Source organism: Talpa occidentalis, unplaced genomic scaffold (assembly GCF_014898055.3).
Source record: "Talpa occidentalis isolate TD23 unplaced genomic scaffold, MPIMG_talOcc4v2.1 talOcc4.5, whole genome shotgun sequence".
Classification (NCBI taxonomy): Eukaryota; Metazoa; Chordata; class Mammalia; order Eulipotyphla; family Talpidae; genus Talpa; species Talpa occidentalis.
The window spans coordinates 25,347,390-25,362,481 of NW_023604861.1; the positions used below are offsets into that span (position 1 = coordinate 25,347,390).

Here is a 15,092-nt window from a genome sequence, read left to right on the forward strand (position 1 = left end):
CATAGACTCTTTAACTCCCCGCTTCCGCGCTGCTTCGGGCCAACCAGGGCACGGGGCCTGAGGCTGACTGGCCAATCGCGTCGCACCGCTGTCCGCGAACCAGCCAATCGCATCGAGGCCGCGTAGCAAATTCGAATGGCAACTCCTCGCTGTACATTCCGCGCAGAGGAACGAGGCTCCAAATTCAAATCAACGCAGCCTCACGCCGGCGACGAGCGCGCGGGGCGGAGCCTGCCCGGCGTGAGCGGGGGACGCGCGGGGGGTTGCCCGGGAGAGTGGAAGGGGCTCCAGTTCCGGGTCAGGCCCTCCTTCCGCCTGCCTCGGCCAGCACCATGGCGAGCAGCGGCGGCGCCGGTGCAGCGGCGGCGGCCAACCTGAACGCGGTGAGGGAGACCATGGACGGTGAGTGCCCGTTCCGCCCGTCTACCTGGCCGCGGGCCCCCAGAGGCAAGGCTCCCAGGCGGGGGGGAGCCCGGGAGGATTTCAGGTCCCGTTCCCGCCCCGAACAGCAGCTTCTGAGCTTCCCCAAGGACCCGCCAGGACCGCAGGGTTGATGGTCGCATCTTTGGAGAGTTGTCTCTTCGCTTCTGCGTAGTTTGGCGCGCGCGCGCGACGTTCCGGCCCTCACGTCAGCCCGGCGCGCCCTGTCCCTCCCGCGCCGGACCCGCGCCCTGTCCGCGTCGCGTCGCGTCGCGCCCCCCTCCGCCGCGCCCTGCCCGCCTCGCGCCTCCCACCGCCGCGCCCTGCCCGCCTCGCGCCCCCCTCTGCCGCGCCCACGGTTCCCCTCGTGCCGCGCCCCCGCCACGCACGGCCGCGCCCGCCCCGCCGTCACCCGGCTCGCTCGACCCGGCCCCGGTGCCCTGTGCTGCGCGCCCCTTCACGGTCCCGAGCGGGGAGCACTGCGGGAGCCCTTGAAACGGTAGCCCCCCCGAAACTGCAACCTCCCTTCCTCCCCAACTGTAGACCCTCAAGGTGTTAGGGGGAGGACAGTGCCTTGTGTGTTTGGTCACCGCTGTGTTCTTTGTCCCTTGCACTTAAGCACGCGTGTTTTAATGCCCAATGTATGAACTCATCGCCCCTGGGTTAGAATTGCTCGAATTTCATCTTGGAGCAGGTGCCGCCTGTGTCCTGGGGCTGTGGGTTTATTTTCCTCTTTGCAGGCTCCTGGAGGCACGGGGAATGTCTCACCTGCTCTTGTATCGGAAGAGGAAATAAGTAGTGGAATTAGCCTCTCTCTACCCTCTAATGCGTCTCTGACACTTTATACCCTTGGTGGTGAGCTTGGACAAGCTATTTAAACATTTTTAAGTTTTATTGTTTTTGTTTTTTTTTAACCCTTCTCCCCTGTAAAATGAGATTACTGATTCCTGGGGTTATTGTGAATATTTAAAAAAAAAAAAAAAGACATCAAAAACCACCAGTGAAAGATAGTTATTGTTGTGGTCTGTCAGATGTCATCTCACTTAGACCTTTCTTTGTCCCCATCCTGCTCCCCCATCTACCTATCCGTTTAGTTTCTAGCTCCACTTACCCTGTCTTCTCCACTTCCCTCATAGTCCTTCCTTAGAGGCTTCGATAAACCTTCTGGCATTTAATAAATTGGCTCCTATTTGCTTTTCAGAGAGTTTTGCGTGTTAGAGCCTTTGCATCTAATTTTTTCACTAGCAAGTGTCTGTTTTGCTGTTTTTCTGAAAAGCAGAATTTTTGTTGCTGACATTCAGCTTGTTACCCCATCCTTTTCTGTATCAGGGATTGTTTGATTTTGAAAGTTGGATTTACGTATTTATATCTTTGTAACATTGTTTTATATCTTTGCTTGGGAGCCAGTGCATTTTTTTTGCCCTGGATGGGGAGCATAAGGGATGGAGAGCTCACTTCTAGTCCATTTCCTATTTATGTGAGCTTTTGGTAGTGCTTTACTGATAAAGGCACAGGATCCCATTAAATAGGAAACTTTTATCTCTGGTGTATAAATGAGAGCATATGGTTTATATTTAGTTACATCATCAAGATTTTTAATGACAGATCTTTTTGTAATATGAAGATTATAGAGTGTAAAAACCTGAAAAAGTGCAGAAAGTTGAGAGACTTTTGTAAGTGCTCCTCTACACTCAGTTTGCCCACAAACCAGAAAATAAAAAGTTGGTAGGGGTATACATTTACCAAGTGTGGTAGTTACATATTGTCATGTTCCTTAAAACTCTAAATCCTACAGAAAATCCTGTCATGCCCATAATGGAGTCCACAACAGTCACATAAAATGCAAAGTTACATTATTGCAAAGGTAATGATGGATAAAAATTTCCCTGTTGTTTGTGAGGGTAGACTTAGCAGCACATTGTAAATAATTGGCCATGTGCTGAACTGAAAAAAACAGCCCTAAATGCAGTTATTTTATAATCCCACTTCCTTCCCAGAAATAAAATTGAGCTTGTTTAAGCGATTGCTGGACCTCCTCAAATACCATCACTATTTGAAATGCTGTTAATGAGGCATTTCACTATACTTAAATCTGTCCATGAAAACCAAGTCTTTTGAGTTTGACTACCTTCCTTTTAAGATCCAGTATATTTCCCTTCATTCTCTTACTCCCTCCCTCCCATCAGTATTAATCAGTTAACAGTGATTTAATCTTTTAATGAAGGTCAGTAATTTGCAAAGATTTAGAACTCAGCTATAAACCATCTTAATTTTATTATAAAATAAAAGGATTTTGATAAAGATACTTCAGACAAGGGAGGAAGCAGGTAGACTTGGTCATTTATCTCTGCAGCTCACTCAGAACGGAAGCTCATTGAGCTCCTCTGATTTAATATAAGGCTTTGCATAAGATCCTCTACTCTCATTCTTAGATCCTCAGCATTCTCTTTCTACGTTTCCTCTTTAAAATAGGTCTTTCAATTACCTCTATTTCCCCTCTAACATACTAAGTTGCCTCTTTGCTTTCCAACATTTTGAAATTTTAGGTACTCTTTACTGATAGTTTCCTACTTTAATTTTTATTATAGCCTAAATTTTCTTTATGCATCTAGTTATAATTTTACACTAGTAATTATGTTTTTGACTATTCTCATAGTAATGAGCTTTTTCCTTACGAGAGCCTTCATTGTAGTGCTACTTTATAATCAGTAAGCTAGAAAAAGGAGTTAGGAGAGTTCCACAGTGTGCAAGGCAGTTTCAGCAGAACATACAGTCCATGCTACCACCATCAATCTAGTTGCTCATGTGAGAAAGAAACCTGGGAGTTAGTCTTGCTTTCTTCACCTCCCTTACCTCTTACTCGTCACTAATCTCTTTCAGTTATTCCTTCATCTCAGATTTGATTAATTGCATTGCCTGAGCGTTTCAGGTCTGTGAATTACCAAGTTCTCCTTAGCATAGGAATTTTTACAAGCCACTTTCTTGGCTCTCCATCTTTGCCTCTTGTGCTTGCCTCTGCTTTAGTCAGGTTGATTTCTATTCACCCTTAAAAGTCTAAGTTTAATTGTTACTACTTCAGATAAGTCTTTCCTCAGCACTATTTCCTGGACAGCTAGGTAAGATGCCATTGTTATTTTGGAAGTATGCTATTTTTTCATTCGTTTAGTAACTGAAGTCAGTTATTAATATCTATCCCTTCTCCTAGACTGTAATGTTCATGAGGAATGGGACCCTACCTGTTTTGTTCACAGCTGAATTTCCAGCAGTAGCATAATAGGCACAAAATACTTAGAGGTGCCACTTTCATCGTAGACACAACGGAAATATGTACTGATTACATTTTATGAAGCTAGGAAGTAAAGATTAATGTCAATTTTAAAAGAAAGCTTAAAGGAAGAAATAGTAGTACTGAAATGGACCTGAAAGGCAGCATGTAATTCAAGAGTAGAAAAGAAGACATAAAAGGACATAAAACTGTTACTTGGAGGTAAAGTGATTATACAAGAAAGTCAACAACAAAACTGGTAGAAGCCTCCATATAGTTCTTTAAAGTAACTGGCTGCTCAGTAGAGATAAATAATATCCTAGATATTAAGTTCTTAGAATATAAGAGTAAAGTAGAATCCATGACAAAATGCATGACAAAAAACTAAAAATGAAAGACATCGATGCTTCACTCTGAAAATTGATAATGATTAGCACTTGCTGCAACTTTCTGTTCCAAGCATATAAAAGAATGAATTTGGATCACTCTCTCACTGCATGCATATAAAAATGACTGGAAGTAATATTAAAATACTATAATCAGCACAGGCATGTTCAAAAACAAGAAAGGGAAATCTCCATTGATTAGAGAGGTTTTCCTCAAAGAAAGGAGCAGATGGGAACCACAGCAGGAGATTGGGAATGAAACCTGACAAAGCATGCTGCCCTGCCTGAAAGAAGCTGGAGGCCAGAAATGTGCCATCTGCCATGGCCAAGGATTGAGACTCACCATGCATTTGTCTTGTGGGTCTGGAGCCAGGATACTTCCACAAGGCATGAGCTACAGGACTGAGGCTAATAGGAGGTAATCTCACAGCCAAGGATGCATCACCAATCCAAGACAAGTCTGGAAGATGCACTTTCAGCTGAAAATCATAAAGCACCCAAGATATATGAAAAGCATAAAAAACTAACATGAAAAAAAAGAGAAAGTAGTAGTAATGGCTAACTATTATTGAGCACTACCATATACTAAGCACAATTCTAAGCATGCCCTTTATCCTCATAATGTTCCTATAAAATAAGTACTCTTATTATCTCCATTTTATTTTATTTATTTTTTTAAGATTTATTATTTATTTATTTATTTGTACAAGCACTGGGTACAGTCAGAAACGTGGGAGGGTGAGAGAATTCACCAGAGCCAGAGCGGGGAGCAAAGCAGGCAGAAGGACCGAAGGACACTGCTGAGGGGAGCAGCGGGCGGCAGGAGAGGTCTGCGCGCCATTATTATCTCCATTTTACAGAGTGATAAAGTCACTGACACTTCATCTTGCTTACTAAGTAATAGCATTAGAATTTGAACCTAGGTAGTCTGGCTCTAGAAAGCACACTCTTTGCTGCTTATATTTGAAAACAGAAGTCTCAAAAATGACTGAAATGGGAATATAACCTCAAATAGATAAAGGCAGAAACAACCACCACAAGATTAGAAGTTGTAATAAATGACTATGGGGAAAATGTAGAATTATTAAAATGGAGCTTTTAAAATAAATTCAACAGATGAATAAAAGTCTGGATACAACTGAAAAAAACAACAACAACAACAAAGTATTGGTATGTTGGACTATCAGGAGTGAAGAAATGCAAATGGGAAGGGCTGTCAGCTTCTAAACAAGATGGTGTAGCAAGGACTGGCATTACCCTCCTACCCAAAATAACCAACAGAACCCGGAAAAATATGCAGAACAGTTTTCAAGCCAGTGGACATCAGCAGCAAAGGACAGTGATCCCTGACAGACAGGAAACAAATGAACGAATGTGAGCCCAGTGGTTTCCCCAGCTCCCTTCAGAGTTTCCAGACCACACTACAGGATAAGTGGTGGGGGCCATGCAGAACCCAGTAGACACCCTGAGTTGAGCAGAAGGAGCTTAGAGTCTAGGAAGACCAAGGCAGGAAGAGTTTGCAGGACAGAGTACCTGAGAGGAAACAGCTGCAGAGAGAATTCTGACGAGCTATACAAGGGTCCCCCTCAGCATTCACCAGAACTTTGATTAGCACATGTGTGAGCGAGTACCCAAGAAGCTGGAGAAAGAACCATCCAAATGATTGGAAAGAACAGTTTACACAGGACTGAGAATAGTACCTTTTTTTCCTGCTAGAATGGGAAACTTCATAATTCATAAGACAATGGGCAGATCACCCAGAAGGGTTTTTACCTCATTGAAAACCCAGAAGGATCACACAGTTTCCAGATTACTGCATCTCATAACAAAGCTAGAGAATATGTATAGAAATATGAAAATACCCAACACCCAACAAGGTAAAATTTATAATGGGGGCCTCCATGGTGGCACAAGGGGTTAAGACACAACCTATGAAGCTATCTGCAGCCACTGCAGCACAAGTTCAATCCCCAGCTGGCCAGGGAGCAACCCACATGGCGCAGCAGACCACTCTTGTCTCGCCCGCTGCTCCCCTCAGCAATGCTTTCGATCCATCTGCTTGTTCTGCTCCCCGCTCTGTCTCTGGTGAGTCCTCTTCCCACCTGCACCTCTGGCCTGTACCCCAGTTCTTATATGCATAAATGAATGGATCTTAAAAAAAAATTATAATGTCTGGCATTTTAAGAATTAGGTATGCAAAGCAGGAAAATATGACCCATGTGAGGAGAAAAATTCCATCAGTTAAAACATGCAAAATTGACACAGATGTTATAATTAGCAAATGAGGACATTAAAATTTTTTCACGTGCTCAGAAAGTTAGGTGGAAGCATGGATAACATTTATTAGAGACAAATTGAACTTTTAGAGATGAAAATGATTGTCTGATATGAAAAAGTAGAAAGGACCCCTTTAACAATGTGAATACTTCAGACTTTCTGGGAAGAAAAGTTAAATCCTGTCTCACCCACATTCCAGGGATTCAGATATTCAAATCTTTATGGGGTAAACTTTAGAGTGCTAGAATTATGTAACTTTTGTATGGGAAATAATTTTGTAAGGATAATGCCAGGAGAAAAATGAAAATGATAGAGGGAACTGCAAAACATGTTGGCCATTGACTTAAAAACTTCTAAACACATTCAGTAAAGTAACCACCATAAAACAAAGCTTGGTTGAATCTATGTATTTATATCCTTGGTTCTCTGTGTTAGTGCTTTGCATGTCAAAGACAATACTACAATAAAATAAAATGAAGTACTATGAAAATGAAGTTAAAAAATGATTATTACTAGATTCAACAGACATGTATACTCTCAAACTATAAGCATTTTTTAAGGCTTTTTTTAAAAAGCATACATTTATTTTTGTGTAGAAGAACTGGGGTGTAGGCCAGAGGTGCAGAGGGTGAGAGGACTCACCTGAGACAGAGTGGGAGCAGAGCAGGTGGATTTACTGAAATAAACTGCTGAGGGGAGCAGCAGGCAAGACAGGAGAGGTCTTGCTGCGCTGTGTGGGTTAACTCCCTGGCTGGGGATCAGAGAGGTGACAGTGCTGAGACTTAAACCCTAGTCCACCAGCGTATTGCTGACGGATCAGTTTCACTTCTAGGAATTTAGTCTATTGAAATTAAATTAGTACATAATATTGGTAATCATAATATTTTAATAGGGGAAACATGAGACCCACACAACTCAAAATAGGATGGTGGTTAAATAATGTCTGTTTCCATAAAATGGAATGTTTTACATTGTAAAATCATAACTAAAAAAATGAAGAAATAGAATAATCCTGATAATGATGCATACATTTTGGATGCATAGTAAATGAGTAGTAGAATATAAACCGAGATACAAAAGGTGGTTATATGGAGGGAGGTTATCTTAAGTTCCTAGGGCTGAGTAAAGGCAAAACAGTATTAGAAGTCAATTTCCAAATCTGGTGATACTATTCTAGTTCTTTGATGCTGTTCGTGTATTGTGTGGATTAAAAACAAAAGTATTAATGCGCATATGTAAGGTTTTTTCAAAAAGTTTTCTCTATCTTTTCAGTTCTGCTTGAGATTTCAAGAATATTGAATACTGGCTTAGATATGGAAACCCTGTCTATTTGTGTACGACTTTGTGAACAAGGAATTAATCCAGAAGCTTTGTCATCAGTTATTAAAGAACTTCGAAAGGCCACTGAAGCACTAAAGGTTAGAGGATTGTATATTAGTTCATTTTAACTAAACATGCTTTTGTTTAGAAAATGATTAATGATGAAATATATAAAGATCCTAGTTGAACAAGATTAAACCAGCTTCTGTCACCATCAGGAGAAATTCTGAAGACCAGGAGCAGATGTACAAATCACAAAAATTGCCGTTATAGACCATGTTATCTTTTCCAGGAAGTCCCCAACTGTGTTTAGAATTTTCTTTGTGTGATAGGTAAAATTGTATCTGCCCCCCAAAAGATAAGCTCATGTCCAATACATGTGATTATGGCTTTATTTGGAAATGGTGTATCTGCTGTAGTAATCAAATTAAAATGAGATTGTAATGATTAGTGATGTGCTTGTAAGACAGGAAATTTAGACAGATGAAAAGAGCACCATGTGGACCCAGTGTGCGGAGGGGAGCACACCACGTTACAACAGGCAGAATTAGGAGTAATGGCACCTATGAGCCAAAAAAGGCCAAGAATTGTCAGCAGACACCAGAGGAGTGGAAGAAAGAAGAAAGGGTCCTCTGCCACGGTCTTCAGAGACAGCATGGCCCGGCTGACCCCTTGATTTTGACCTTTTAACTTCCAGAACTAAGAGAATAAATTTCTGTTGTTTCAGCTGACCCAGTCTGTGGTGCTTTGTTATGGAAACCTTGGAAATCTAATACAGAGTTTATTACTGGGTAGTGGGGTGTTGCTTTTTAAGAAACACCTAAGAATGTGGAAGTGACTTTGGAATGGGGTGGTGAGAAGAGATTGGAAAATTTAAAGGTGCTTGATAGAAAAGGCGTAGATTGCCTTGAAGACATTTTTGGTAGAATTATGGACATTAAAGGAGATTCTGGGGCCTCCCCTGGTGGCGCAGCGCTTGAGCGCTTCGCCTCGAGGCTGCCTGCAGCCTCTGTAGCCCCCGTTTGTTCCCCGGCCTCCGGCGAGGGTCCCACCAAAAAAAAAAAAGGAGTTTCTGGTAAGCTCAGAAGAGAGGACAGTTACAGAGAAAGTTTCAAGTGTCTTAGAAAATACATGTGTGTATATGTATGTCTCATTATGAACAGATGATTGCGAAAAATACAAAGAAACTTGTGAGGAACATTTTTTTTTTTTTAAAGATTTATTTATTTATGCAAGCACTGGGTACAGTCAGAAGCGCGGGAGGGTGAGAGAATTCACCAGAACCAGAGCGGGGAGCAGAGCAGGCAGAAGGACCGAAGTACACTGCTGAGGGGAGCAGCGGGTGGCAGGAGAGGTCTGCGCGCCATGTGGGACCCTCCTCCGGTGGCCGGGGAGCAGCTGGGGATCGAACCGGCGCCGCAGAGGCTGTGGGCAGCTTCGCAACCCAGTGCTCAACCACTGCGCCACCGGGGAGGCCCATGTGAGGAACATATTGTTGGATGTTGGAGGGAAAGACTCTTCTTGCTATAAAGTAGCAGCATTTGGTTAAATTATATTCTACTCTTGGGAAGTGTATTATAAAAAGAATATCCATACAACTCTCATTTCTAGCACCCGTGAAGTCTCCTCTGTGCTCCCCTCATCATTAACCTCAACTTCTCTTTCCTGCTGTCCCCTCCAGTAACTTCTGCCCTGACTTTTACAGCAGACACCTTCTTTTACTGGTTAATTGTGGCTCTCTAAACACTGCTGTTTAATTTTGTGAAATTTTGAACTTATAATCTTTCTGCTGGGTTCTTTTACTTTGTTCAGTTCACTCACATGTACATGTAATACGTAATCATTGTACACTATATCTTTCCTGCTATGAATGAATATTGTGAATATGTGGCTGTGGGTATAGTTGTTTATGTCTCTTGATACTTGTATGCTTATATTTCTGTTGGGTGTGTATCTAGCAGTAAAAATGCTAGATTTTAAATAATGTGTTGCTTCAACTTAAATAGATAATGCCAGACTTTTGTGAAGTAATTGTATTAATTGATATTCCCACCAGTAACATATGACTATCCCTTGCTCTCTTTGCCTATGCTCTTGGTTATTATTGCTAGTCTTTAATTTTGGTCATTCTGATGCATGTGTTTGGGTTTGGTGTTTGGTCTCATGTGGCTTATTTGCATTCTCTGAGTATTAAATGAGATTGAATGGGTTTTTACTTGTTTGTTTCGACATTCTCCTTTGTGAGGTATCTTTTCAAATTTTTAATGATTTTTCTGGGTTATCTGTTTATAGTTTATCCCCCCGCCCCCAGTCACTACTCCTTATATCCCTTTAGTCCTTCCGCCTTCCTTCTTTCCTTTTAACCTAGAAACCTCACTTCCTTTATTGTCTGCTAGTTTTTGCAAGTATTTTGCTTAGTCGAATTGTCTGCTGTGTAAATGCCAATGTTTCTTATTGTCACTTGCTTTACTGTACTTAATTCCCTTCAGTTCCTTCTATTTTGCTGTAAATGGCAACATTTAGTCTTTCCTTATGACTCAGTAATAATCAGTATGACTATACCACATATTCTTTATCCAGTCCTCCATCAGTGGGTATTAGGTTGTTTCCATGTCCTAGTTATTATAAATCATGCTACGATTATCAGTGTAGAATATACAATGTACCATATTTTTTTTTTTTTTTTTTTTTTTTTATTTATTTATTTGTTTGTTTGTTTGTTTTGTTTATACATGCACTGGGTACAGTCAGAAGTGCGGGAGGGTGAGAGAATTCACCAGAGCCAGAGCGGGGAGCAGAGCAGGCAGAAGGACCGAAGTACACTGCTGAGGGGAGCAGCGGGCGGCAGGAGAGGTCTGCGCGCCATGTGGGACCCTCCTCCGCTGGCCAGGGAGCAGCCGGGGATCGAACCGGCGCCGCAGAGGCTGCGGGCAGCTTCGCAACCCAGCGCTCAACCACTGCGCCACCGGGGAGGCCCACAATGTACCATATTTTTAATTGGCCATTTCATGTTCTTTGGGTAAATGCCAACGGGTGGGATTGCTGGATCTTAAGGTATTTCCATTGTTAATTATTTAAGGTAGATCCAAATTGCTTTCCAAAATGGCTGCACCAGTTTATATTCCTGTCAAGAATGTAGTAGGAGGGCTTCCCTGGTGGCGCAGCTGTTGAGCGCTGGGCTGTGAAGCTGCCTGCAGCCTCTGCAGTGCCGGTTCCATCCCCGGCCACCGGGTGAGGGTCCCACATGGCTCGCAGACCTCCCCTGCTTCCCACTGCTCCCCTCAGCAGTGTACTTCGTCAGTCTGCCTTTCTGCTCTCTTCTCTGACTGGTGAATTCGCTCACCCTCCTGCGCTTCTGACTGTACCCAGTGCTTGTATAAATAAATAAATAAATAAATAAATAAATAAATAAATAAATAAATAAGGTAGTTCTGATGTACTACAAAAAGTGAAAACCACTGCATTCTCATGATAAAAGTGGTTTGATATATGTGGGGGAAGAGATGTTTGTTAATGTCAGTGCATATCTACAAATTTATCATCATGGTGTCTCTTTTTCTATAGTTTTATTATAATGAATCTTACTTTCTTGTTCTAGGCTGCTGAAAATACGACAAGCTGACTTTCTGGAGAAATCCTGATGAGTTATGTCAAGCTCTGCAAAAGGATTTGAAGATTGCATTGTTTTTAAGAATGTACAATGAAATTACTGCATGCAGCAGTGTAGACACATTTTCTTTTTAAAGAGAATTATAAAACCATAGCTTTATAAATCATTGGAAAGTGGCTTACAGAGAACTATCAGATATTTTTATGTTACATCTTACTTTTTTTAAAAAATATCTTGAATGGTTTGCCATTGCTGTCTTCATATTTATGTATTCTTTATTCATAGCTCTGATAGCTTTAATTTTCTGAGCAGTCTCTGTCCGATATGCACATCTGCTGTGCCTGGTTGAAGTATGGTGGAGCCCATCAGTGTAATGTAGTAGTTATGACTTGTTGACATTTCCATTATAAACATTAATTTTGAATTACTTGTGCAAAATAACTGGATTTATGTTGTATTAGGCTAGAAGTTGTCAGGATTTCAGCCACCATTTATGAATTTTGATTTAGATTCATTATGTGTATCAGAATCTTTGATTTTAATGAGAACAGAAAAACATTTCTTGTTCTGCTCCTTAACAAAGAATATTTAGTTTTTTAAACATAAAGTTTGGCAGTTAATAGATAAGAACCAAATCAACCAGTTGAAAAAATTTTTGGAGACTTAAACTTTTTAAAGTAATGGCAGTGCTAAGCTTAGTATTGTGTCATTTGAATCATTTAAATTTAATAAGAATATTAATTGAGAATGTGTTTCATTTCGAGTTTATATACTCTGCAAATGATGGCCTAAATAACAATAAAACAATGTGTAATGAAACATTTCTAACAAGAAAAATTCTTTTCATTTATTACAGAAAAATCATTTGAGCACTTAACTAATAAATCTTGAGTGATTAATAGATCACCAAGTAGGAAATGTCTTTCAACAAAATATGTTAATGTTTTCTGAATGAGGAGATGTCTAGCCATTAAAATCTAATCAAAAGTTCTTTATCAGGGATTATAACATGCCTTTCTAGGGTTATTTTTGTGTGTCCTTTTTTTCACCTGGGAAGTTTTAACTGAGAATGGTGGTTCGAAATAAATTTTAGAAAATTTAGGTTAACATTGATTCTGTTCTGTAATAGACTCTCAATGCAATATTTTTCTCAAGCCTAATACAACTTCAATTTTATTTTATTGTTTCTTAAATATCAGACTTTGTTAGCTTCCATTTGAATGATACTACAAGCTTTCACTCTTTAGCAGGATTCTTCTTCAGACATGCTGAAGTGGTTTTAGTAAGTCTTAGTAATATTTAAATGGCAACCCTCTGTCCTGTTGTTTTAAAAATCTAGTCTTTGGACTATTGACTTTTTAAATGCATGGTATCTTTACCAAGTGCACTGGAAGGTCTATTGACAAAACTAGTTGGGGGATAATAACAACTTGTGAATAGACATTTATTTGATAATAAGCACTGAAAACACTGCCTGTTGTCATTTATTAATCATAAGAGAACACTTTTGTCAGGCTCCCATATTTGTATATACTTTTTGACCATTAGAAGTAATAGTTTTATTTATGACTTTATAGATTAAGTTATTTAGGTATGAAACAAAGCAGGAAAATATATTTGAGAAGGAGTTATGTTTACAGAGGACTTCCTTAATGTGTTACTTTTCTTAAATGTAAACATATATTTTTAATGCATATGTAAGTAATATTTAAGGAAACCAAGCAAAATAATGATACAGTCACAGTGTTGTGTGTGTTGTCAATGACAAAAATAAAAAAGTTTGATAGTATTGATATGTACTCTGTGCTTCTGTGAATTCAACTTGTGTGTAATTCTGTAGATATTTAAATGCTTGTTACCTATGATTGAATACTGCATAAAGACTTTATAATTTAGTGTAAATTGTATGTGAAATGAAATACTTTTGCCTAGTAGTGAAAGGAGATGGGTACCTTAACATTGCCCCAGGCTTAAAAACAGAGTGGGCTTTTCAAATAGCCCTGAGACTTTTTCTATACTTCAAATAAGATCTTTACAATAGTGAGACGTTATGAAATATACATATTTGTTCAAAACTTAAAAGTTAATGACTAAATTACCAGTTTTTAAGCATATAAATTAAAGTTTCAGTTCTTCACACTAGTCACTTATTTTTTTTAAAGATTTATTTAAAAAATAAGTACCTCACACCCTATATGGGGGTACAGGCCAGAGGCATGGGAGGGTGAGAGAATTCACCAGAGACAGACCAGGGAGCAGAACAGGCAGACGGACTGAAGACACTGCTAAGGGGAGTAGTGGGCGAGGCAGGGGAGGTCTGCAATGCCATGTGGGTATCTCCTTGGCCAGCCAGGAATTAACCCATGCTGCAGAGGCTGCGGGCAGCTTCACAGTGCTGGGCTCAACCTGCTGTGCCACCGGGGAGGACCCCTAGTCACATTTTTACTGTGATAAAGTATACATAGCAAAACATTTTACCATTTTTTAAGTTTATTTTTTACATCATTGTTCATTTTTAAACAATATTTTGCGCCCCCTCCACTGCTCTCAGGTGTAGTCCCCATAGAATTTCCCTCACCAATGCCCGTGCACCATCACCTCAGTCCCTTGTGTTCCTCCCTCCCTCCCTCCCTCTCCCTCTTCCTCCCCTGCAGGATGTGTCTGATTTATAATTGTCTGTTTTTGTTTTACTGTGTTTTACCATTATTTTTAAGTTGTGCATTCAACCATTTCTACTATCCAGAATTTTTTGACCATCAAAAGACTCTTACCCATTAAGCAATAACTTTATTATATTTTCCCCATCTCAAAAAAAGAATAACAGTTTTCTACTTCCATGAATTTGACTACTCTAAGGACTTGGTGTAAGTGGAACTGTACAATGTTTTTACTTCTGTCTCTTTTCACTTGGTATGATGACCTCAAAATTCTTCTGTTGGGCTTTGTGTCAGAAACTCCTTTTTAAAGATGACTGATATTCCCTTATATATCTATAAAACATACTGTTTATGCATTCATCTGTTGATAGACATTTGTTTAGATTTCTACCTTTTAGCTATTGTGAATAATGCTGCTACAAACATTTGTGTACAAATAATGTTCAAGTCCTTGCTTCAGATCTGTTCAGTATATATCCCAAAGTGATATTGGTGGATCATGGTAATTACATCTTAAATTTTTTGAGGAACTAACATGCTGTTTTCCATAGTGCCTGTACCGTATTAAATTTCTACCAGCCAGGCACTGGGTATCTGATTTTTCCATATCCCTGACAATGCTTATTCCTGTTTTTGTTGCTTTATTTGCTATCTAATTAGGTGTAAAGTGTCATCTAATTGTAGTTTTCATTTGCATTTCCTTAATTAGTGATGTTGAGCATCTTTTTCGTGTACTTACCAGATGTTTGTATATTTTTGGAGAAATGTCAGTCCAAATCCTTTGACCAAGTTTTGTTTTATTGTTGCATTGTTCTTTATTTTAGGATATTAATTAATCCCTTATCAGATACATGACTTCCAAATATTTTCTCCCATTCTGTGGGTCTCCTTTTCACTCTTGATAGTGTTCTTTGGTACACAAAGTTTTGAATTTTGATGAAGTTATATTTATCTCTTTTGTCACCTATGCTTTTGGTATCATATCCAGGAATTAATTGCCACATCCACTGTCTATGAATTTTAGCTCTTTTGTTTAGAGCTTTGAGCCCTCCTAGTCTTATTTTTGTCTATGGTATAAGGACTAGCCACATTTTAAGTTCTAGTGTCCATGTGTGACTAGAAGTTCATTTTGGATGCTATAGCTTTAGTCATTTGCC

General features: G+C 40.0%; 1 protein-coding gene across 1 annotated transcript; it reads left to right on the forward strand.

Annotated features, from left to right (window-relative positions):
• Positions 1–281: 281 nt before the first annotated feature.
• On the forward strand, positions 282–13,277 carry MZT1 (mitotic spindle organizing protein 1). The gene is made up of 3 exons (XM_037528950.2): positions 282–402; positions 7,621–7,766; positions 11,267–13,277. Exons 1-3 carry the CDS (start codon positions 333–335, stop codon positions 11,288–11,290), a joined length of 240 nt encoding a protein of 79 aa, XP_037384847.1. The 5' UTR covers positions 282–332; the 3' UTR covers positions 11,291–13,277.
• The last annotated feature ends 1,815 nt before the right edge of the window (positions 13,278–15,092 follow it).

What these genes read in the sequence shown, in the direction of transcription:
- MZT1 (XM_037528950.2), top strand. Translation starts at nt 333, where the DNA reads ATGGCGAGCAGCGGCGGCGCCGGTGCAGCGGCGGCGGCCAACCTGAAC. An exon ending in GGTGAGGGAGACCATGGACG is followed by an intron (nt 403 to 7,620) that starts GTGAGTGCCCGT and finishes CTATCTTTTCAG; the next exon opens with TTCTGCTTGAGATTTCAAGA. An exon ending in AGGCCACTGAAGCACTAAAG is followed by an intron (nt 7,767 to 11,266) that starts GTTAGAGGATTG and finishes TTCTTGTTCTAG; the next exon opens with GCTGCTGAAAATACGACAAG.